We start from the raw sequence: 26846 nt of genomic DNA on the forward strand, positions 1-26846 counted from the left end.
TATATATATATATATATATATATATATATATATATATATAAACGGTTTTTCATGTCGTATTTAAGAACAGATTGTAGTGTTTGAAAATTATGAATTTTACAGAAGAATCTAATATCTAATAAACTATCCGCAAAAAAAAAAAAAAGAAACATCACAATTAGTGAGTGGCACTTCGTTCACACTGCAAAAATCTGTTGATAAAATTATTACCTTTAAATTTTATGTCGTAACTTTTACAGTAATATTATTTTTAATGACAGTAAATATTACAGTACAAAATACGATATAACGTTTTTTTGTACCGTAACAGTTTACTGTAAAAGGAAATTTCACGGTAAAAAGTACTGTCACCCTTAGAGTCATTTCTTTCAACCGTAACTTTATCGATAATTTTTTGCAGTATGCCTTTTTTGTGAATGTTTATAAAGCAAATAATCAATACTGTCATACAGGAACAAAATCAGAGAAAATGAAAAAACTACTCTAAAAAAATATGCATCGACTCATGCGACCTTTGTTTCAAATTAAACGATATAAAAAAAAGAAGAAAAAAAAAGAAATATAAGAAGCTAATTACTTATCCTTGAACGAGATTTATATTAAAAATTAAAATAAAAATTACTATTGCAAAAAAGAAAAAAAAATCTCCCGTTTTCAAGTCTGCGTCAACTTTTTTTTCCTCTCCACAAGTAGACAGGGTCTGTCATGGAACATTCAGAAGAAAAAAAAAAGAAGTTATCTAGATGGAGTGTTTTTGAAAGTAGGCATTCGCGTCTGTTTAAATATATAGAAATGGATACCCGGTGCTGGAAATTGGACTCCGGCCCATCTTTTTGTTGAGATTGCTGGCAACAGTCCCTTTATTTTGGGGAGAGTCTTTTCGCCTAAGCTCGTGAATACGATCAAAGTGTCTAAATTCGTCCTCCCAGAAAAACTCGCCCGAGCTATATTCGTTGTCTGATATGGAGTTCTTTTTTCTTTTATGCTTTCTTTCTCCCCTTTTTTACACCACCTTTTCCCTTTCTCTTTTTTAAAAACTTTGCTTAACAAAGCGAGTACCGTTTCACACTTTTCAGAAAATATAAAAAGAATCTCAATTAGAACCAAGCTTTATCTTTTTCAGCTGATAAAACTATTTTTTTTCTTAAAAAAAAATAATGCAAGGGGCAAAATGTTATATAAAGTTATATGAGCCATTATGGCTTAGGATATGATGGTGGCTGAGGGGATAGAGCGTTTGTCTTCTAATGAGGTGAGCCGGGTTCAAATCTCCTCGATGGCTGGTCGATATGAATTCCGCACCCGACTACAATGCTGACGTAAAATATCATCAGTAGATCATAGGTTTAAGTCCCTATGTCGTCAAGCTAACCATGGGAGGTTTTCCTCTCCATGTAACGCAAATGCGGGTTAGTGACATCGAAAAGTCCTACACGAAGGCAAATTTCTCCCGATATTTGATCCAGAAATTTCCTTGTCTTCTGGATTGGGATCAAAATGACAAAGAGTTGAACGTTAGTAGACTCAAAATTGGTTCGGCTGTTCAACGACGGTTATAAAATATGAAATATAAAAATGTATGAATCATACATTACATTCATACATTCATATATTTTAAAGTTATTTACGATATTTTTAACCCCGTACGCCCTTTCAACAGAACGAAAAATTTAAACAAAAGTTTCAAGTTGTTACCAAAAAGAAAAATGTTTATCATAGGATATTATGCGGTTTTTAAATGCAATGCTATTTAGAGATGTTTGAATCAAACAGTAATATATGCATATCGACAATCACGCATTATTATATATGAATGTTATCTACAATATTTTATATCCTATATGGTATTTCAATGGAATGAATACTTAGTACAAAGAATACAAACCACTAAATCTTGTTCAGTTGTAAAAATATTTTAAATATTACAGGGAGCAAAATATTATATAGAGATACATGAATGAAATATTCATACAATATGATATGCATATATCGACCTTTACGTATTTTATATTGCTATTTACGATAATTTATATCTTGAACGACATTCAGTAATTATACAATTTGAATATATGTATTCTATATACGTATAAAAATTTCCTACATACTAAATAATATCCATATTCATATATTATTGTTAATATCTCTTTAAACATTCATATATTATTTATTATATTTAAATGTTATGAACGATATTTTATATCCAGAAGGATATTTCAATAGAAAGATCAATTTAAACAAAGCATACAAATCACTTTGTGTTGTACAGGTGTTAAAAAGACTATATTTTTAGATAAGGGAGCGAGATTTTATGAAGAGTTATAGGAATGAAACATTCATATATTACAATATCTATAAACATATTATTATTATATATGAATGTTATTTGTGATAATTTGTATTCGGATTAATATTTAGTAAAAAAAGGATTTGAATGAATATAAAACTTTTATGCATAATAAATTATAATTATTTTAATACATAAAATGATATTAAAATACCAATACAAGGTTTAAATTATATTTTAATGTACAAAATGATATTTCGAATCACAGGATAATATGATATGAGAAAGAACAAATTGATTAATATAATAAATATTATTTTAATTACATAAAAATGTTTTAAGAAAAGTTTAAAATTTATGATACATTATTCTCTGCATAAATTCTAGAGTTATTTTTTAATGTACTTTATTAAATTCCAAGATTAGTATTAAATTAATCTTACTATATTATGAATGTTATAGGGATTAAATATTACTTTATGTGTAAAACAAAATTTTTTGGTCACATTGAAATAATAATATTTTGCAAAATTCTAGATTTGTAGTTCATTTAAAAAAATATTTGCATTAAAAATAAAGAATCTATTAAATAATTTATTCTTAAAACTGTTATATTGGAAAATTATTAAAGTATACCTAGAAAAACTGCACATGAATTTAAAAATAATAGCATAAAATTTCAAAAACATAAAGTTTTAGACTGCTTTGATTTTTGAAAAAATGTATTCTTTATACAAATTGAAACAATTTTTTGTCTTATACAAAAATTTGAAATATTCTCAAGCATGTACTTTAATTTCGGAATATAATGGACTAATGTAACAAAAAGTCGGAGTAAAATATATGAGTATCATTACTTTATATATTCTATATGTTATTTTGTCAGGAATTGTAAAAGTTTATAAATATTTAATGAAATGCTGGTTTAATTTAAAACAATTTGAATTTACATAATTAAGTAATGACTATTGTTCAATTTGCTATTATCAATGTTGCACTACACTGTTTATTCAAAAAAGTGTTAAAAATAAGCCCCATTTCCGTTCAAGTACCTTGAAATCGTAAATGCGTGATCAAGTTTAACATGGTTTGATTTACACCATAATATGGTTCAACTTTGCACCACATTATTCTTGCAGCAAATCTTAACGATAATATAGATCAAAATTTCTAGCAGTTTACTGATACATTTCTGAAATATTTAAAATGTAACTATTGCAATGCCATCGTTTCCAATTTATTCATAATTTCTTTTACACTGTTATAATTTTCATTTTAAAATTATGGTAAAATAACCGGCAGCAGTTTGTCCCTCCAAATAACTGTAAAGTTTACGGTAAAAAAATATTTTTTACCTTGACGGTTGTGAAACTGTTTAGAACTAGTATGCATAAAAAATCATGAATACAAAACTAAATGGTTTTTTAACCATTTACAACTAGCATAGTTTCAAAACCACGAAAATGTAATTTAACTGGGCACAGGAACTAAGCTTTTGGTTAGGAAATGGGCATCGGAGAGTGCAGGGTTGAAATTTGGGAATGCAGGACACTGGAAACTCATCATGTGTTGAAGGAACGGCGGCATTACAGTGACGTCAACGCCGGGATTCGAACCCCAGTTTTGTAGTTCATGAGACTGACAGATTAGTCCTCTCGGCCATAATGCGTACGCTGTGTCAAGGAACTGAGTGGCTTCATTAAGTGTTGTTAAGTGGCTTCATAGTTGGTGAGATAAAATTCTGGTTGTTTAGCTGTATTAGGTGAAAGCACTTAATAAACCGTTTTTCTCACGGTTAACAGTTTGAATACCATCTTATTTATGGTTATTTGACTGTTTTATTTTAATATGATACAAAAGCATTTAAGAAAATTGTTATTTAACCATTTTTTCCGAAACATTTCTAGCATTGTAATGTATTCTATTTACACATCGTAATTATTTAAGAATTCAATACAAAGGTATAGCTCATATTTCTCAAACAAAAATAGTAAGCAATGCTGTGCAATTTTAATAGCTAAATAAAAAAAGAAATATATGCATGATAAATATGCAAATATTTTTTTTTCTTTATTAAATACAGACTTCTGAATCCAGACCAGAGAATAAAAAACATTTTTTTAACTGTCGCGTTTAGTTCTTGGCAAACAGTCTGCGTTCGAGATTGTCAGTTGTCTTAAAGACTTTGAAAACAGATGGCCTTCAAAAAACAATTTTTTAAAATGTTTTTTTCTTCTTTGTTTATCTAGCTTTTCTTAAGTTCACTTTTTCATTTTACTTTCCCTGACGGCTTCGTTTATAACTCAAGATTTTATTCTTGTTTTGCATTCGCAAATCAATGGAGAAGTTTTTACCAAATACATGATTCATTCATGAATAAACTAATAGTCCATAATATGTGATCAGAAATAAACCAAATAAATTTTAAATTCTTGGTTATCGATTATTTATAATTATGATTCATGAGAAATATTGTGTCAATTCTTTTCTTCTTGCATATCAGAATAAGAAGAGAATTTTTTAAATTGACATTTAGTAGACCATAAACCATAAATTATTATGTTGAAAACACAATTTATTTTAATCGAAATAAATAAAAAATTATTTATAAAAAGCGGATTTAATGAAAATTATACATTTAAAAAAAGTACTGTTGTAATAAATGCGCTATTAAATTATTATTTATATTTTTTATTGTATATTGTACAATTTATTTATTGGACAGAAGTGAAATTATGTAATTCTTTTGTCGTGACACTTTGATCAAATGTAATTCAATGTGTTACTGCTTTTACCAAAATGTGTTGGGACTTCTTAACCAGTAATATTTATATTTCATTATTTGAGTTAGTAGAATTATCAACGAATTTAATTTAATTTCAAAATGTTAATTACTTATGTAATTTTTAAAAAAATCATTTTTTTAATGAATAAAGGAATTTTACAGAATAACATTTTTTTTACTGAATATTGGAAGAGAACATTAAAGAATTGATAAATCAGATAGATTACTTTTGAATCGATCTAATTTTCATATTTTGTTGCATTTCTTTTAGTATATTTTCAATAAGGAAATAACTTCGGATGGAATGCAACCTCATGGAATGCAATTTTCCTCTAAAATACGAGTACAATATGAATTTAAAACTGCGAAAAATTATGAAATTTATGGTTTTAATTTACTATTAAGAGCCCCCATATAAAACAAATGAGAAATATAAACTCTTAATTGTGAGTGTACACGAAGTACATGTACAATGTAATGTGTAGCGTACAATGAGAGCAAAAAAATCCAATCATAATGTCAAAAACTATTGAGACTGTTTGGTTTTTATTTTATGCACAGTAGACATCAGAAATAACTTAGATCCTTCTACCATTAAAAATGATTTAGTGCTAGCATTATTAAATTTGTTTATAAAATCAAGAGATTCACTTAAAGTTTTCCATTTAATTTTCGTCATTTCGTTATTTTTGTAATTTCGTTTTATTAACCAATAAAAATCTATCTATCATTTTTAAAATCCTTTAAGGGAAGATTGAAATGTTTTTATTGTTTAACACTAATAATCTTAAACTAACTATTATGTCCGGCAGTTAATCATAATCTTGGAATCTAACCGTTAGAACGAGATTAGTTCGGAATTTGATTTTAGTGTTTTTGCACAAGCTGAAAATGAATAAAAAAAATCAGGACAATGGTTTTTGTCGAAAAAAAAACTGTTGAAAAAACGCCCTTACTGATATTATATTTTATAACGCCTTTATTGACGAAGTTATTGATTTTAATTTGAAAAGCGTGTTGGGATATAATAATATGTCATCATAAATGTCATCATAAATATAATAATATGTCATCATCAGTATTATATTATTTAAAATTATATAAAATTAACGTTTTGTTATTTCTTCTCTTGATTGGTATTTTACTTTAACTAATTTCATAAAAGCAACAGAAATATTAAACGAATAATTGAATATTGATTAAACATAACTAGAATCACTCGTTTCAAGAATTATTTCTGGGTGGAAAAAAGTTTCAATTATCAGAAAACCCGAAATCTTTTACGGAACCCTAAAGTTCCACGGAACACTTTATGGAAATCGCTGATTTAGTTATTATAAAAGGAAAGCTTTCCCTTTTAAAACGCACTAATTGTGAATTTTTATTTTATTTGACGGAAGATCTTTCGAAAAACAGTTCCTATGATTTGCACCTCAATTCCCAAACCATTGAAATATTTACAAATTCATCTTGTTGATCCACAACACGTTTTTCAAATTCTGTTCAAGTTTTTTTGTAACCAATAAATATGCAAATGAGTACACAGAATAGGGCAATGAATAATAGTTGTTTTGGTTATAAGTATTTTAATATTACCCCCCTTCCTACTCCATGATGAGGATACATTTGCTCCATTCCCCCTCTAGAGTTGTTCAAAAGAGGGGGTGGGGGATACACATGAAGGGGTATTACAGATGGCGCGCCAGGTGCTGAAGCCTAGTGGTCGGCCGTCACCTGGATTGTGCTACGATTTAGTTGTTTTTTTTCTTATTTTACTGGGTTGATGTTTTTAACGGACATGTTAGTTGTAAGTTAGGTCCGACTAATTAAATTACATGATAAAAATAATTATACGAGGTATGCGATTAAGAAGAAGCCCGTCGAAAAAAAAAATCCAGTACAGAATTAACTTTTTTTCTAAAGAAAATCTATGTTTTAACAAATTGATAATGTTTTATATACTGATGTATATTTGAGAGATAATTTATCGCATGGTATTATGATGACATTTATTAGTAACTTTAAAAAGACAAGTTGAATAGTTTATATAAAATAAAACATATAATGATGTAATAATAAATTCAAATTCTTTTTATTATAAAAACAAATATTAAATATAATTTCTTAATAATTAAATACTAGATAAAAATCCTTATTTCAGTTTTTATTTTATTTGAAGTCTTATAAAAATGTATTATTTTATCGTCTCGCAATAGAAGAAGGAAAATAAAATTTGCCGCACATCCAATACACTCACAGAAAAAAGTGTTCATCATTGAAGCATAATACGTTGGAAATTCGGTGCAAACATCGTAAAGTGTTACATACTCCCGTTCAAGTTGAAGTTTAATATCCTGTAACCAAGTTTGAGATAAACAGTACAGATTCAACTTACCATGATTAGTTGCATATTATTATTATTATATATAATATTGTGCCAAGTTATATTAAATGCACTATATGTTAACACCATATTACATATTATATTAATTATATCGTATGATAAATTATATCTTTATATATTATATTATGTTTTTTATAACCATATATTTTGTGTTATATTTTATTCGATCTTTCTTTTTATTTATATATATATATATAAATATATATATTACTTTTTTATCAAAAACTTTTGATAAGAAGGCATACCTTTCAATACTTTCAGAAGAATGCCTTCCATTTTAAAAGTTTTATATCGTAAAATTTAAAAGTGTGAAATCAAGTTTTGATTTTTATATTATAATGATTTGCAGGTTGTAGCGTTACCTATTTCAAAATAATGGTTAAAATTAGTATATTTTTATATATTAGTTGCCTTAAAATGTCTTGAAATGAGAAAGATTAAAACAATCGTGGTCGGGTGCAAAAATGTTTAAGTAAAAAGAGTTATATATTTTTAATATTTTGCAATTCTTGATAATTATTTGATAATAAGGAAAGGTTTTAATTTTGAAAGCAAATTTATTAACGCCACGCTTATTTATCTACGGATTATTAAGATATAAAATCAAATCTTGATTTTACGTTGTAAAAGTGTTTAAAGGTAAATGTATTATTTTAAAATCTTGAAAATAGGAAAAGAAAGAATAACTTTACATGATCAGTCATTATAATATGAAACATACAAATAAAATTATTTTTAAATACATCCTTAAAATGCAATATTGAATCTCGGTATCAAAAATATTATAATTTAAACTATTTAAATTATAAGAGATAATAACATTTAAAAAGTATTCAAAAATAATAATAATTTAATTAATAAATATGATGAAATTCTTTTTCTTCTACATATTTAACATTTACAATGAGAAGTTGTTAATGCAATAAGCAAATAACTCTTTTATGCTAAATATATTTAGCATAAAGTATTTAATATGTTTAGTATTTTAAAATATAAAATGTTTTAAATAAAAAAATATAAAACTATTTTAAAATAATTCATCCATTAGCCTTTACAATCCAAATCCTTATAATTTAATAAAGATCCTTTACGCTCCAAACAAATTCCAATTGAAAGCATTTCATACCAATGCTGGCAATGTAACGACCCAATATCTACTTTACAATATCAAATTTCATATTAAAAAATGCCAAAAGAAAGAAATTTCTATTGTTTTTTAATGTTAAAAGTAGTTTTTCACCAATTCTTATAATGCAATATAAATTATCAATGTTCTTCATTTTAGATCAATAAAATGCAAACGCTTAAAGAAAAACAAATTTTCTGTATACTGTTTTAGTGTAATAAGTAAATAGTTCTTTTTATATTGTCAATTCTTCTCACGCTGATGCTTTCAAATAAAAAGCAGTTTATATCAATCCTGATAAGTAAAGACCAAATTGGTTTTACATTCTCGGATCTTATCTTATGAAAGTGAAAAAGAAAATCCTTCGAACACCTTTATAATGTGATCCTTAGGTATTTTATAAATCTTTATTAGGAAAATTAGATTATCAATGCTCTTTATTTAAAATCAAAAAGGAATTTAAAATGAGACTCATTCTTTGTTAACAATTTCAGTGCGAGAAGTGAAAGTAGAATTATATATTCTCAATTCTATTAATGTAACATCGATTATGAATGTTTTTCATTTCATATCACTATAAATCTAAGGATTTTATATCAAAGTAAAGCAAACGATTTAAAATGAAATTCATTCCCTGTTAACTATTTCAATGTAATGTGTAAAAAGTGCATGATGATTAACAATTATGTAATGTTACATTGCTTAGATTGTGAATGTTTTTCACTTTATTTCAGCATAGAGCAAACAATTTTATATCAATATAAAGCACACGATTTAAAACGAAATTCATTATCTGCTAGCTATTTCAATGCAATGTGTAAAAAATGAGTTACAAATTAAATCTTATCACATAACATTAATTATGAAAGTTTTTTTTACTTTTTATTAAAACAAACAGAGCAATTGTAAATTAAATACAAACCATTTAATTTAAATAAGTTAAGCGTATTTGCATGCTTTTGAATTCTTATAGTATAAAAACATTAAAATGAAAGACATTTGTGACTAATACTGATAAGGAAAAGAATATTAGTTTTGCAATATCAGTACCTGTAATATAAAACTCCTGAAATTGAAAACATTTTTCTAAAATGAAAGTAAAGTAATATTAAGCGTTTATATTTCTGTAATGCAAAAAATATAGAATGTAACACATTCTCCGTTAAATGCTATGATACATAAGCAAAAGAACGTTTTCGTTCCATTATCAATCTTTTAAAGCAACACTGTTTTTTAACGAAGCACTCTCTGCCGAAGTTAAAACCAAAGACACGTGGTCATTTAAAGATGGAACACTGATAGGACAGTTCAGAACAAACGGCGAGCAATTCTCGTTGAGGCAGAGGTGTCACCGCTATTGTCGCGTACGTTCAACTTCACAAACCACACAAGTTGAAAACCCTTATTAGTTGATTTATTGACACCATATCTCCACCCATAAATACATCCCCAGAATATCACTTCCTACCTGAGATGGAGAGGTTGGTATTTTCTTCGAAATCGCTTAAAAATTTCATAAGAAGAGGTTACTTGGGCGTTCAGAGGTTAGGTTTTCAGAAGGTGAGGCTTTTTAAAAAAGGTTATCTATAAAAAGAAGAGCTGTTTCCCGTATGTAGTTTTGGAAAAAAAAATGTTTTGTCATAAATTGTGTTGCAATTTCAGAAATAGTTTCGAAGGTTATGGTTTTTCATGATATATGGATTCGATTTTTGATCGTGTACAAACTAGACATTGAACTCTAGATCAAAAGACTGGCAATTAAATTTTGTTCTTTTTCATTAATTTATTTTTATTCGGGTTGTTTTTAGGTGGAAAGGAAGTTTAGTTTCATATTTTTTACAAGAAAAATATTTAAATTAGCTTTAAACAAAGCAAATAGTTTAATCGTAGTGGAAGAATGTTTTAAGGAATATTTTGAAAATACTACTCTCAGAAAAATCAGTTTGATGTTAAGTTATGAGTAAATATTCAATTGCGCCGATCTTTTCGCAGTAAGCAAAATGTTTATTCGAAATATAATTTAGGAAATTCTAAATTGTTAAAGTTGTGCATCTATTCTTCCCATATTTTCATTAATTCTTATTATTTTTCCTTTGGTTACATTTAACCTCTTTTGTAATCTTATGAATAAATATCTTTTATGCATGGAAACTCTTTGTGAAATACAGTAAATAACTTCTGATAATTATAATATTATTATAAAACACCGTTAACATTACTTAATATGTAATTGTTGTCTAATACTTTTAGTAATGTAGATAAATTTTCTTTCTTACATTCCATAAAGACTTTTAATATTCATGTAGATAAGTTTAGATAATGTAGATAAATTTTGAGTTTAATATTCTTTAAAAAATTGTAATTATATAGATAAATGTCAATAAATTAGGTACATTTTTATCCTTATATTCTTTCAAGTTTGTAATAGTTTCATAAGCATAGATATTTATAAATGTAGATATGTAAGGAAAATTTTTTACTTTTATATTCTTTAAAAATTCGTAAATAAAGCCTTGCATTCAACACAGAAATATGTTGAAAATTGTTTTCTCACATAATGCATAACATATCTTTTGTTTCCGTTGAAAAATTTTTTAAAAATAAAGCGAACCTTGTCATGCTTTCATTTAAAGTGTTACTTTTATAATGGGAAGAAGACACGTTTTTTTGTGAAAATTCTACTATAAATAGTAAATTAATTTTTTTTTAATAAAACAGATTTTCGGAAACTTTGTTTAAATTTTTTCATCTAATAAAAAAAAAGGCGAACTTGAAACCATTTTAGCAACAATCTCATCTTCAGAATTATAAGTCGTAGGAAATTAGTGAAAAATAATGTAATTTATTTAAAAGGAATTATGAAAGCACAGTTTACCGTTTAATTAAAATTGGGAGAAACAAGAAATATGAATTAAGATATAATTGAAGACCATAAAATTAATAAAAGTTGTAAAGTAAATGATTTAACTGCCAAATATTTTGAAAATTAAATAAATTAATCGAAAAATATCAATCATCAAAATATCAATAGTAAATTAATTGAAAAAATATCAATTCATAAAGTCCACTTATTAAGTCCACTGTTTTGAAGCTTGTTTAATATTTTGAACTTAATTTTTACATATTTTTATAAAAGTCTTGAACTTAATATCAGTTAATAAAAGTTGAAAAACTACTGCCTGATGTTAAATAAATAGTTGAAATAAAGTAAGCAAAAGTATCTGATGTAAAAATCTAGTGAACAGAATTATGACAATAATTATCTTAAGCATTACAGTTTCATATCTGAAAATGTCTAACCTGATTGTCTGTCAAGGATAATTAGAACCTAATTAGGAATAACTTTACAATAGTATTTTGAAATTTGCCCGACACATTAAATTAATTTAACTTTAAAAAATTAACGCAACATTTTTATACTTTAAAAACAATTACTTTCTAAGTTTAAGAAATAAAGAATGTTACTGTGAATGACAGAAATTGATGGTTGTTCCCTTGCACTAATGTTGTCTAATGTTGAATAAATTTCATTAAATTAATAATTTCGTTAAATTAATAATTTCGTTAATTTACTATTAATAATAGTTACTTTCGTTAATAATAGTTAACTAATAGTTAGTTTCGTTAATTTACCGCTGAATTAATTTCAGACAATCTGTAAGTGCCCGAAATATATACATACTAGGTCAAGTTAAGTGCCACTGCCCGGTATGCCCTACACAAATGTTTTTTTTAAAGTCAAGTGCCACTGCCCAGTATGCATTTAACCGGTACTCCGAATACTCTCCTAATCTATCCTAAGTAGGTAATAAATTATCGAATAAATATAATTATATCAACGAATAAATTAATATCAAATCGGATGTAACAAATATTTGGGGCATTCATTAAAGCGACTCTGTGATTGTTGGCATTCACCAGTGAAAGTCGACATTCTCTTGATTTCGGTCATTCACGGTAAAAAATATGTAATATTTTAATGGAAAAATGTTCTATGTCTAGAAATCAAAACACTTTTAATTCCCATTAAACGCATTTTATTAAAATAATTTTTAAGCATTAAGCACAATCACCCACCGTGGTTTAAGAAATAGGTTTATGATAAAAAAAATTAAATTCAAAATATAACTTAATGAAAAACGATTATTAGAACCTAGGGATGGAATTATATTTTTTAAAGTGGCAACAGTGAATGGTTTCACGTATAAAATAATTCTCTTATCACCTGCTTACCAACACACTCTTCTAAATGCTAGACATTATAATTGCCGACACACGTGTGGCATCATATTTCTCTTGCTGATTAGTTTGACACAGATCAGGTGCAGTTGAAATTTCATCAGACTCAATTTACCACCAGTAATAAATTAACTAAATACATCTTGCATAGGGAATTAACATTACAGTTTTGCTAAATAATAAGTTATTTTAAAAATGATATGATTTATTTAGAGAAGAATCGTTTTTTAAAACTGATATTCACCTGTTTTTGTTCTTAATTAATATTTTATAAAGAAGTAATTATAATTGAAAAAATCTGAATTCATAAATTTTTATATTTTCAATTATTTTACAGTAAAGAAAAATGGTTAAACAAAGAAAATAATCATTATTTTTAGCAAAATATTAGTTTCAAATAAGTGAAATTCCATTGGATTCAAAATATGATATGTATTTTTCTATGAAAAATACTTTAAACGTGTTATCATATTGGATTGAATCTAGAAACGAATCCCAAAAAGTCGTATTACTGTTATTGCTTTCCAACAATATCTTTGTCAAAATAAAAAATATTGTAATGAGTGTTATTACAATATTTTTATTTTTATTTTGGTGAATAATTATAGTAATGACAATTTGCTCTATTAATTTGCTAAAATATGAAAATACTCAGTGGTGAACTGAAGAGTTTCCAGTGTCCTGCACTCCCCAATGCCCATTACTTAACAATAAGTCAAGCTACTGTGTCCAGTTAAATTTCTTTTTTGCCGCTTTTTAAACCATGCTAGTTGTAAATGGTTAAATACCGTACAGTTTTAGATTCATGACTTTTATTACCCATACTAATTAAGAACTGTTTCAAAACCGTAAAGATATAAAATGTTCTTTACCGTAAACTTTACAGTTAATTGGATGGACAGACTGCTGCCGGTTATTTTACCATAATTGTAAAATGAAAATTTTAGCAGAGCATTTTCTTCTTATATTTTTTATATTTCATTCTTTTATATATTTTATTCTTTTATATAGTTCCTTATTTGATTTTTATATTTGTTCCGCTAACTGGATCTATTTTCTGCTTGAAAACATTATTTACTAAAAACAAAAATTAATTTATTTATGGGTTAAAAATAATTTATTAATAAATCAGCCGGGACACTCACAAAACTCAATATGAGATCGTACTATCCCTAATATATTAAATTATTATAGATGAAAAAGTAAGGAGACAATTCCTTATTGTTTAAAAATGTATTAAACTATTTTTAGAATGTTTAAAAAGTTTACATTCTGTAGTATAAAACTCAATATTGAAAACAAGTAAATAATAAATTACCGAAAATACTAGTTGTTGCTGATAGTTTTTTTTTTGCTCTAAAATAAAGTTGTTGACTTAATTGATACAAGTATAAGCAAAATAACTATCTCATTTGATTTTCATAATCTTACAGTAGAATTTAATTCATTTATGACGCATGAGTTCCTGAATGATCAAAAGTTAAATAATTTAAATGCATAACAATTTAGGCAGGTTTAACATAATTCCCAACTTGTATAAATTGTGAATGTAATTCAAATATTAGCTTAGAATTAATTACAAATGATAAGAAAATTTTTAAAAAAATATTCAATTTTTTTATATACATTTCTTGTGCTTCAACACATAGTTAAGCTGTGGTTTTTAAACCAGCTGGTTGGAGCGAAGCAAAATTTTTTATTTCATTTCCACTATTGTCTTTAATATATGTTCTAAACACTTCTAATATTACCTCTCAATGGCTGTTTTATGGGTGTTTTCACGCTTAAACGACTCGACATTTGTCAGCAGCGGTTCACGTACACATTTGATAAACGCCAGGTGTACATACTGAAACATTTCTATTAGAACAGCAGGCAATGAATTTCTCGGCATAGAAGTTTTAGAAACGAGTAACATGAATTCAATTGCCACCATACAGGAAGGAAAAAATAATATTGAAATAGATATTTAGTTACTGCACGGGATATTTATAATTACAAACGATAAACAGTTTAAATTTTTTAATCGGAAAAAGGTGTATTTCTAAACCTTGTTTTTTTTTCAGTTTGCGTTCTATAATCCCCTAAGGCGTTAATACGTTTGTAATGCTTCATTTATTTAATAAATACATGAATAATTAAGAATTGAACTATTCTATTTTATGTAAAATTCATGCTTCCTTTGAAGACTCCTCATTAAAAACAAACTAAGAGTATTAAAGATATGTAAATTATTTAATCAAAAATTCTTCTGCACAAATTGTACTGTACTATTGTTTAAAAACAAAACAATAATATATAGTTGAGTACTATACATTAATTTCTTGTTTTTACGCCATATGTAAAGGAATGAATGCTATATAACTTTACCAATTGAGTTTATGAGACGCTTATTAATTAAAAACGATTCAACGATATCTCGAAAAGCATTTCTGAACATTATTTCTTAAGTTTGTATTGTATATTCCAGAATGCAATTTGTTTAATTCCTTTAATACATCCACAAAGTTTTATATTAATTTAATAAATGTATAAAAATAATCTTATGAAATTAACTATTCCATTTCATACAAGATTTATGTTCAATTGCTAGATTTCTCAGAACAAAACTTAATACAGTCTTAAATACATAAAATGATTTTAAACAAAAACTCTAGTGCGCAGATTGTTTTAAATGTATGAAATAATATAAATGAGCCCTCGTCATTTATTGCTAGTTTTTAAACTAATATGTCAACAAATTCCAGACAAGTTTTTGAATTTTCACATAGTTGAAAACTATTCATTTGCTTCATGCTTCCATGCGAAGATTTCCATGAAATTTTCAGAAATCACAGATTGTTTAATACTACACATAATATTGCTTTTTATTTTAGTACACTACTATGCATGCTATTATGTTTAGAAAAATTTTAGAAATTCACAAGTGATTGAGTACTTTATTTGTTCTAATACTGTAATTATTTTCGTTATTAGAAATTCACAAGTGGTTGAGCACTATGTTTGTTTAAGCTCTGTTATTATTTTCACAAGTAAAGTTGAGAAAACTACTGTAAATTGGATAAAACTTTACTGATATCAAGAATTTTTGAGAGAAAAATCACGCCTAATATTTATCAGAACAGTTCCCATATTACACATTTATAATAATTTATAAAAGGGTAAGATGTATTCTATATAACTTAATCTAATGTTTGTATTGTTGCATTGTTAAAACAATTTTCAAAATATAAATATATATATCTATTTTATATATATATAAAATAGAGATAGAAACTTTTGAAAGATAAAATATAAAATATAATGCTTAATAAATCTGTCAAAAATGCATTTTAAGTATCATGCCCTGTTAAAAATTTAATTTCCCTACGTAAATCTTTTTCCACCGATAGAATTTAATATTATCTGTTATTGTAATTATCTGTTACATCAATTTTTGTAACAGAAAGTGTCCTGGAACCGTTACTAAAACTCACAACACGTGCGACAGGGTCCACTGAGCAGTTTAACTGAAGAGTGAAAACTTAACGAAAAAATACATAAAAAATAAACACTCATCATTTCCATCGCTTGAGCAATGATTTGTAAAAGTCAAAGTGTGAGTGTAGAAAGAGAACGGTACAGAGGTTTCGACACGGCCCCGTCGCCGTTGTCATTTAACGCCGCTTCATTCCACTGCGGAACTGTGAATTATTTATTATCAGAGTTGATTTGTATTTCTGGGAATGGCAACAGCAAATAACAACACCCAAAAAGACTTCTTCAGCAGATCGCTTGCGTGAAAAAGTTTCTATGAACTTTCATAAAATTGAAAACGATAATTAAAAAGAAAACAGATTTTCGGTTGACTTGTATGTGTTATCTTCCTAACACTGTGCTACTACCAATACGGTTTGCGAAAGCTGGGTGGAAGAATAAGCGTAACTTCAACTAATCCGGCAATTTATAGTTTTATAATGTTAAATATCTTTCAGAAGAATAATATGAGCTGATTTGTAATTTGCAATTACTCATATTCAGAAAACTAAATTAGCAATTGTAAACTTTTCACTCAAAAAACTAGATTAAATGGCATATTTTGAAAAACCATATTTGTTGAAAGCATTTAAAAAATAAAATTTTGAGTACTCTAGATTAGATTTCAATATCTTTAATTATTAAAATGATTTTAACTTTAGATAATATAACACTAAATGAACCCTATATGACATTAAATGTTAATACTGAATACAACCCTGAAAATTTTTAGTGTGCTTACAGCCATTTTTTATTGTAAAAAAGAAATCATATTTTGTAATCAAAAGCTTAAATGATAAAAAAAGAGAAATATTTCAAAAATAAACAAATAATTCCCTGTTCGTAAATCAATGATCCGAAATATCTCAATTTGTTGAACACTCCTTAATAAATTTTGGCTCATAGTTGCCATTTTGGTGTTGATATAAACTCAAACTTTTTACAGAGTTCAGAATCAGTTTAATGGCTTCATTACAAGAACATTTCGCTTGAAAAACTAGCAGCATTTTTAGTATTGTATTCGAACTAATTCTTTTAAAATGTTATTTTGTCAATTTTGTTAATTTGAAATATTTTCTTTTTGCGCGGCGATAACTTACATTTCTGTACTTGAAAATGTATTTAGTTTACATTATCACCAAAAATGGTGGCAATTATATACCAAAATTTTGTACAGTGCTCTTGATAAAACAATAAGGTAAAATGCTAATTTGGAACAAAAGTGAAATAGATAATTTAATAAAAATTTATATATAATTTGTAAGTTAAAGCTCATTATTTTGTATTATTGTCAAAAAAACATTATTTTGTACTTATATTTTCAAAATAAATTATAATTTTATTTAAAAAATTATTCATTAGCAATAACTCAACATTTTCATTTCAAATTATTCCATTGAAATTGTTTGTAAAACGACTTGTTTGTATTTTAATGACGTACGAAGGATGTTACATAGACTATACTTTTTTACAATTGTACAAATGGAGTTATACTGTAAATAATTTCAGATCAAATTACGCTAAAAAGGGGAGAAAGTATTTCCCCCGTAAGTTCAATTTTTTAGGTAAAATTTTTCCGAATCAAAAATATGATAAACTGTAGTTTTTTCAGTAATATTTACGGTAAAATTACTGAAGCACTAAAATTAAATAAATCTCACTGTAAAAGTTACGCTGTAAAATTTTACAGTGAAAATGACCTGTCCGGTAAAATTGATTTACAGTTGATGCACTCAGGATACCAGTACTTTTTACTGTATCCAGAATGATCCAGAATTGTTTACAGTTTAGCTTTTAGCAATTGTAATTCAAATGGTCTCCTAAATCGCATAACAAATATCGTAGTGATGAAATGCGCTTAAAGTAAAAGCCTCAATGGATAAATAGATAAAGTTAGAAATATTTGTTGAAATTATAAACATTAATTCGAAACTCTCAAATATTCTATAAAGTTCTATAGTTCTAAAAGTTCTATACAATTACTAAGAATATAAAGAATAGGGAAATGTTTATAGCAATTACAAGGGGGTAAAAACCACAAAAATGAACAACTAATAAATAAAATTATTACCCATATTTGGGGGGGTCAGGGACCTAATTTACCTTATAATTCAATAAATAAAGTTTTAAGTAAATATATATACATAAATAAATTATAGATATATAAAATAAATTTCTAAGCTATTTCATAGACTTTGATGCAACATGTATGTTTGAGAGATTTGAATATTTGTATTACATGAGAACAAAAATTTATATTTTTAAATTAAGTATCTTGTGCAGAAATTATTAAAAATACAATTGTTTTAAGTAATATATTTCTATTTATGGATAAAAATATTTCATAATTCTTACCATTTAATTCAATTTTGAGTTTATTTTTCCAAAAAAAGTTAGCACGACACTATTTTTAATCTCATTTTAAAAAATATCATCTTGAAAAATCTACTCAACATTACTTACTCTCAATATCTGCGCAATAATATCTCAAAATAATTTATTCTAGATATATAGGAACCAAACCAAATTAATTGGATTAGGTATTTACAAGAAATAGAAATGTTACTTTGCAGCAAAACTTACATGTTTACTGCCTCAATTGAATAAGATTTATAGGAACAGTTAAATTTATTTACCCAGTTTAACTCAAAATAACTGATATTCTACTTAAGTACACCAAAATTAATTAATTTAATTTGTAATTTATTTACGTACTAATACAAAATAGCTTATACAGTATTTAAGAAACATACTGACACAAAGTAGCGTGTACTAAATTTTAGGAGCATACTGACACAACAGCACAAACGCAAAATAGACTGCACTTTACTTAAGAAGCGCACAAACGCAAAATAGCATGTACTGTACTTAAGAAGCCTGAAATTCAAATTAACCTGTACTGTACATAAGAAGCACACAAGCGAAATATAGTTTGTACTGTACTTAAGAAGCACACAAACGCAAAGTAGCATGTACTGTACTCTAGAAACACACAAATTCAAATTAGCCTGTATTATACTTAAGAAGCACACAAACGAAAAATAGTCTGTACTCTACTTGAGCATACGAGCACAAAGTAGCCTGTACTGAACATAATAAGCACTTAAACGCAAAATAGCCTGTTCTGTATTTTAGAAACATTCTAGCACAAATAGCTTATATTGTATTTTAGGAAGCATACTAGCTCGAAATGGCTTAGATTGCTCTTGAAAAGTTTGCGAACACTAAATAAATTTTATTGTACTTAAGAAGCATACAAATGCAAAAAAGCCTATATTTTATTTATTTAATACAGCCATCTAGGTCCAGATATATGTATCCTTATGGAATATCCACAATTGTTTTTATGTGAGAAGTATATTGAAGCATTTATTCGTGTGATAGCATTTATTCCTGGGTGCGTGCATCAAAACTCACGGGTTAACTCGAAAAATATTTAATTTTAGTGACCAACGATTATTATTTAGTGACCAATGACTATTAAGCTCTATAAAAATGAAATAAAACAAAAGAAATTTTTTTATTCTCATCCTTTACAATTTTTTGAATAGGATAGAAAAGGGACTGAGTGCGAATTAAAAATATTCTAAACATAGCTTGCGAAAGTTACAAAGGTTGATTTTGCGTCAAAGTAACTTCCAGAGCATTTTGCCTAATTTACATATATCAGGGATTATTGTTAATACGTATTATGATGTAAACGATATTTATTGTCAGACTGTAAATTTAAAAAGAAGCAGTAAAATACTGTGTTTTATAAAGATCATTCAAATAATAAAAAGTGATAATCTATAAATCCCACCAAAATTCAAAATTACAATATTCATTGCGAAAAATTCTGAATCAAATTACAGTAAAAAGTATTTGCACTCAGGTTGCTAGTATTTTTTACAGTAAAATTTCATGCAAAGAAAATCTGATAAATCGTAATTTTTTCAGTAATATTTACTATAAAATCACTGAACTAGTTCAATAAATATTGCTGGAAAAATTACGGTTTACAATTTTATGGTGAAAATGATTTTTACAATTAAATGGATTTTAAGATAAAAGGATTTTTATAAACTCTGCACTTAGATAACCAGAATGTTTTTTACAGTGTATTGCCTTATTAATATTTTTTTTTATAATATTTTTTTTAAAAAAAATTGATCTTTCATTTTTAGTTAAAACGAATGAAGAACAATGTCAGTATCTGGTTATAGTTTTCTTACACGCTAGCTCAGCTTTTTTAATTTAATGTCAGCACTACTAAAGAAGTAATTTGTTTCATACCACGTTTACTATTCAAAATACTCTATTATAAAAATTAATAACTTTGGAATCAAAGAACTCTTAGAAAATGTTATTGGATTTGATGATTTCAATTGGCTGTATATTTATTTCTGAAATGAAATCTAGCCTTGAGTGCCAGATTAGTTGAGAACTTTCTGATTCCTACAGATTCTAATCCATAGGGTTAAGTAAGTTGAATACCTTTTACAATTAGAAGCATCTCTAATATCAAAGTATATTCGTTGTCGTGAATGGCAACAACAATAAAAGAGAAGAAAGGAAAATAAAAGAATACTTGAAATTTCTCAGCATTGAAAGAAATAGTTTTTAATTATCATTTTCTATTATATGATTATTACGCTAAGTTTTGTAGATTCAGTATTATCGAAACAATAGAAGTTTAGAAGCAGTATTTGTTCAACAATCGAAAGCTTGGTTGTTCGTTTTGAAAACAAATTTAATAAATAACTTTTTAAACAAAAGCATAAATTTCTGTTATTAATTTAGACGTATTAACTAAAACATTAATAAACATAACTTAAATATTAATACGATTTGTATACGTAAAGAAAACTTTAACAAAAAACTATAATTGGAATAAAAATATCATAAAAACCACTATCTTATTAACTTCCTCTTGATAACAATCAACAAATCAATTTTAAGTTTATTTAGGAAATTTATAGGAAAACTATTTACAAAATTATGTTAACAATTGTTTTCTAATTTGATCGATAATCTAAATATTTAATATTTCACATTTTCACGTTGATTTAAGGTTTATTATTCTTAACATGTTTTTAATGTTATTGAGGAAAAATTTAGAATTTTGTTCAAAATTTAGAATTTTGAATTCAAAAATTTAGAATTTCGTAAAATTCAATTTCAAAGCGTACAATTCAGGGATGAAATGAAAAATGATGAATTACTATTAAAATAACAACGACTATTAAAATAAATCAATGTTTTTTATTGAAAAAAATGTAATTTAAAAATTTTTTTTTAACAGTGATAAATTATATGAAATTAAAAATATTCACTTATCCTAAAATTTTAAGCGACTTCAATATCTTATTAGTAAACTAATACTTTAAAATAAAATAAAATTGTTTTCAAGAATTTTGAAAGTATAGTCTTAGAAATGATAACATAAGTCTTTAATTTTTACATTTTAATAATGTAATTCATTGCATTTTAAATTACATTTTAAAAATGTAATCTTATTGAATTAAAACATTTTTGCCACACTTTCAATGACAAATTTTAATGTCAACCCCTGTTTTGATATATTTTAGCAACTTTCTTGTGACATTTTAGCATCGTCAAAACAACTAGTAATTCATTAGATTTCTCATTTGATAAAACATTAAAATTATGTCCATTGTTAAAGGAATACTGAATGTATGATGATAACTTTGATTTTTAATGAAAAGGTACTTAAAGTGCTTAAAATTCAACATGGTTATCGTTTGTTAGCATAGTTAATTTATAATTACTGAGATACATAGTTAATTAAAAAACAATGCGTGTGAGGTTAATAATACAACCATCCATATATTGTTACTGAAACATTATTTAGTCATCAAAATTCCAAGATACCTAGGATATTTTGCTCTAGGCACGGACGGAAAAACGAAACATCCGAAAGAAATGCGTTTTTGTACTTACAAAGACATCCATGATCGTAATATACGAGAACATTAATATTTAAATAATACTTAATATCCGAATTAAATATCTGTTCTTTGTTCCAGGATGTCGACGATTTTAATATAAGGTACTAGCATTAACTTTTTAAAACTAGAGCATATACATATGAAATAATTCTATCATTTGTGATTTAATAGGAACTACAAAAAATGAAATTATATTATATTATATTTTCTACATTATTGTCACATGGAAGTTACAAAAAGTATTTTACTGTTTATCGCTAAAACAATTTCTCTGAAACTAAGACAATGTATATAATATATTACCATTGAGTTATATTTTACACTGTTTTCGATTATATTAAAAGTAGAGTTAAGTTCACAGTTTACTGAAATAAATGTTTTCAAAAATGTTACAAATGTATTATGAACGGCTATGGTGCACTGTGCATCGCATTATATTTTGAGATATTTTCTTTCTCTTTAAATGTTGTTACGTATAATTTACGTGTATTGTTTAGATCATAAATCACATTATATATATTTTAAATTTTTCAACAATAATATTACAAAAATAAACATAATATACCGATATAAATGCAGCCAAAAATGTTGCACTTTATATTGTATTGTATCGTGTAATTAATGCGTTGAAGTATATGCACCTCTTGTATATCCACCGTAATATTTTATTACGATGAATCATGTTACACAATAACAATTTAATACTACTACACTAATTAATGCGTTGAGTTAAAGATTTAAGCATTTTCTTTAAAAAAAATTTTAATTGATAGTGTAGGGTCGGTTGCTTTTTGCGAAAGGAAGATTCTATGGGAACAGCATTTTCGCCATCTTAAATTTTATAGCTACCCTATTTTAACAAACTACGTAAGTGAAAATTAGAATATACAAGATCAAAAAAATATTGACTTAGTGCTTTAAATAACTTTACAAATATTATATATACAATTACAACTTAGACTTATTAGTTGTTAGGATATATAACAAGAATTTAACTTTTTCATAATATTAAAAGAAATATATGCACTCAAATATTTAGTTTTATTTTTTTTTAAAATATAAGCAATCATCATTAAAAGAATATTTTGAAATTCCCAGTTCATTGAATCATCATTTTTAATTTCATAAAACCATTTCTTAGGGAGCATTGCAGGGAAAATAGTGAAAAAAATCATTTCAAAATGATTTTTTATGATTTCGTTTCCTAATTTTTTGATAATGGACACCATGAGACAAAGTATTGAAAATTCAATTCTTATATGATGGCCCTTTTGATGGAACAAATTTGATCTTGTCTTCATGGATTCTACGAAGGGCTGGTATTCAATAATTGTTTGTACTTTTGTATTTATGGACAATATTTCCTTGTTAATATTTTTATGAGCACTATGGAATCTCATTATAGATAAATAAAAACAACTAAAAATTGTTGTTTTTTCTTTTTTTCTTTCTTTCTAAATTTGGAATTCATCTCTTATAAAACAGATATTTAATCAAAACAATTTTGATATTTGAATTTTTTGGCAGAATTTGAGAAATGCTTTTCATTATAGAAGGGTAAACTTACGTATCTGTAATAAAATCAATGCTATATTACTTTCAGACTCGTATATAATAATATTAAAACATTTCATCAGATTAACAATGTTTCATTCAAAATATTGTTTAAAAACAATTTATTAAAAGCTGTGTAACAGAACTATTATTTTTAAGATCAATTCAAATATATTGATGGAGTTATAAATAAAATTAAAGTAATCATTTTTGGATAACTTCGGATATTTACAAAGAAATAAAAAAAAATAAAAATAACTAGACAGTGAGTTTAATTTTTATTATGATACTTAAACATTAATGATGTGTTAAAGATGTCTAAAATAAAAAACGAGTTTAAATTTTTATGTTCGAAAATTGCAGTACATAAAATTAAAATATCGCAAAATACTTACAAATGCAATAAAATATTACTTTTAATTTATTAATCTAAATTTGATACTCATGATTTAAATAATAAGTAATACGAAAAATTGTGATGCATTTCAAGCGATTTAATGCAGCGGTTTCTAAATTTTTTCAGTCGCGGAACCCTAAACGATCGAACTTCTTTTGGTGGAACTTTGACTTTTTAGAAAACGTTCTTTAGCAGGTGCAAACGAAGCAAGAAACTTCCAATTAATTCAGAAACAATTAATGCGGATGAATTTTTTTCATTGTTTCATGAATAAGTCTTAAAATTAAGTTTTATGTTAGGTAGTTGAATTCGCAAATCTGCAGAGGTTACGTTTGTTACTCTATAAGTCAAGTTTAGTAGTTTTTGACGTTCAAGTTGAAATTGAATAAATAAGCTGAATTATAATTTTTTTTTAAAAATTATTATAAATTGTGAGAGAGGCTAGAGAGGCAAAGAAAAATAATTCTTTATTTGTAAATTTGGTAATTTTATATTGAATTTCTAAGTTCAACGAGAAATACTGATGAAATAATTTATAAATGCATATCGTTTAGCAATTTATATATTGTACTGTTATATAGAAAAATATATATTTCTTAAAATTTCCTCTTTCAATTTTATTGAAATTTTACACAAATAATTTCATAAAAACAATTTTAATATTAAATAAGTAATGGATTATTAATCGGGTACAAACCATCTTTCAAAAAATCATTACTGGCTATAAAAAAATGTCCCAACCTACGGAAAACCCACCTATGATCTTTTCACGGAGTCTTAAAGTTCCGCGGAACACCATTTGAAAATCGCTGATTTAATGCATTAAAAAGAAATCTGAGGGGGATGAAAATGTTTCTTTATTAATGAAACTTTCAAGTGTGTATGCACACACTGAGTTTTATACTTATACGATGTAAATAATTCAATAAAATATATTATTCATTATACTATTTTCGAACTTTATAGCAAAATCTTAAGCATCCACGGAACTCTAGAGTTCCACGAAACATCATTTGAGAACCGCTGACTTAATGCATTAGAAGGAAATGTAAGGGGGACAAAAATATTTTCTTTATTAAGGAAACTTTCAAGTGTGTATGGACACACTGTGTTTTATTTATGCGATGTAAGTAATTCAATAAAATATATTATTTATTATATTATTTTCGAACTTAACAGTAAAATCTATTCATTTTACAAACGCAAATATAAAATTATTTCTTAACTTACCCAGCATTTTACTAAGATCTGCATTATGAAGATCGGGATTTTCGTCCGCTAGTCTTTTTCTTTCAACTTTAGCCCAAACCATGAAAGCATTCATCGGTCTCCGTATTCTCTGTTCTTGGCTAGCTCTACCGCCTTTACCAGCGGTTGAAGGAACATCGACGGGACTTTCCGCGGCTGCCAGGGGCGAACCGACAACATCATGCACCGGAGAACTTCCCGGTTCATTCACAGCCCCATCACCAGGGTAGCGCCCCAGTTCCGAAGCAGGCGGTGCTTCCATCGAAGACAAGTCCGCCGGGGCAGAGTTAATCCTCGCGAGTCCGTAAGCACCGTCCGGCAACCATCCTGTCTCGTCCGGCACACCATACTGAACCATTCCCTGATAGTCCCCTTGCTGTTGTGGCCAACCCCTTGCATAAGGAGATCCTCCCGCTAAGTAATATCCGGCAACTGGACTCCCCTGTTGCTGCCTGGAAGTTCCCGGACTTCCACTATAATCACGTGGGTATAGTTCCATCATGCCGGACATATCCTGGGGGTGGAAGGGTGATCCAGGATCGTTTGGGGGTGGATCCTGCTGAAAAGCAGACATTGTGTCCTCTAATGCAATAAGATGCATGCAAATGCAAACGATGTTTTGTACCACATAAACATAGAAGCAAGTACCTTCGATGCAACAGGTACGACGGGTTAGATTCTCCTATCTGATCCTTTGCCGAAAGAGCCTCACTCGATCCTGCTTGGGGTAGTGACGTCACTAAACTTTTTCCACCAATGGGAGAGCCAAATTTCATCCTCTCTCTCTCTCCAGGTGAGTTGAAAACTTTTCACTCTCATCTTTTTCCTCAGCTCTCTTGGATGGTTTTTCTAATACGTAGGTGGTGGTTTTCTGATAGGGTTCTTCTTAGTGTGAGGGTGTTTCAGTGAATACAATAGAATGTTTTTTATTCTTTTTTTCATCGATGATAGAGATAGTTCTGAAGTGGTATAATTGCTGATGATAGAGGAAAACAGAGATAGAATCAATCGGAAATGAAATATGTTACCTATATTTGCATTAATGTGTAAAATATGAAGAAATAAAATATTTTTTTTCCTGAATTACTTCAGATAGAGGACATTAAATGACTTATAAAATCAGTTTTTCAGAATCTTATTAAATATTTGATTTTCACAATTTATTCAAACACGTATAACAATAAATAAAAAAATAAATAAATAATAAAATTAAAAAAAATAATAAATAAAAATAAAATAAAGTAAATAAATAAATAAGTAATAAAATAATATTAAATGAGTGAATAAATATAAAGATTTTCAAAAGGGATAAGGTTTTTTTCAGTATCTTTCTCATTGAAAG

The 26846-nt window shown here is 26.7% G+C and overlaps 1 protein-coding gene across 1 annotated transcript in view; it reads right to left on the reverse strand.

Moving 5' to 3' along the window:
• The window catches only part of LOC107454275 (transcription factor SOX-4-like), an 87691-nt gene extending 61310 nt beyond the window's left edge, over positions 1-26381 (reverse strand). The window contains exon 1 of the mRNA XM_016071406.3: positions 25487-26381. Coding sequence (XP_015926892.2) covers positions 25487-26105 — 619 coding nt within the window. The 5' untranslated portion in view covers positions 26106-26381. The remainder of the gene's footprint in view (positions 1-25486) is intronic.
• Positions 26382-26846: the final 465 nt, after the last annotated feature.

This window comes from Parasteatoda tepidariorum, chromosome 10, assembly GCF_043381705.1.
Source record: "Parasteatoda tepidariorum isolate YZ-2023 chromosome 10, CAS_Ptep_4.0, whole genome shotgun sequence".
NCBI lineage: Eukaryota > Metazoa > Arthropoda > Arachnida > Araneae > Theridiidae > Parasteatoda > Parasteatoda tepidariorum.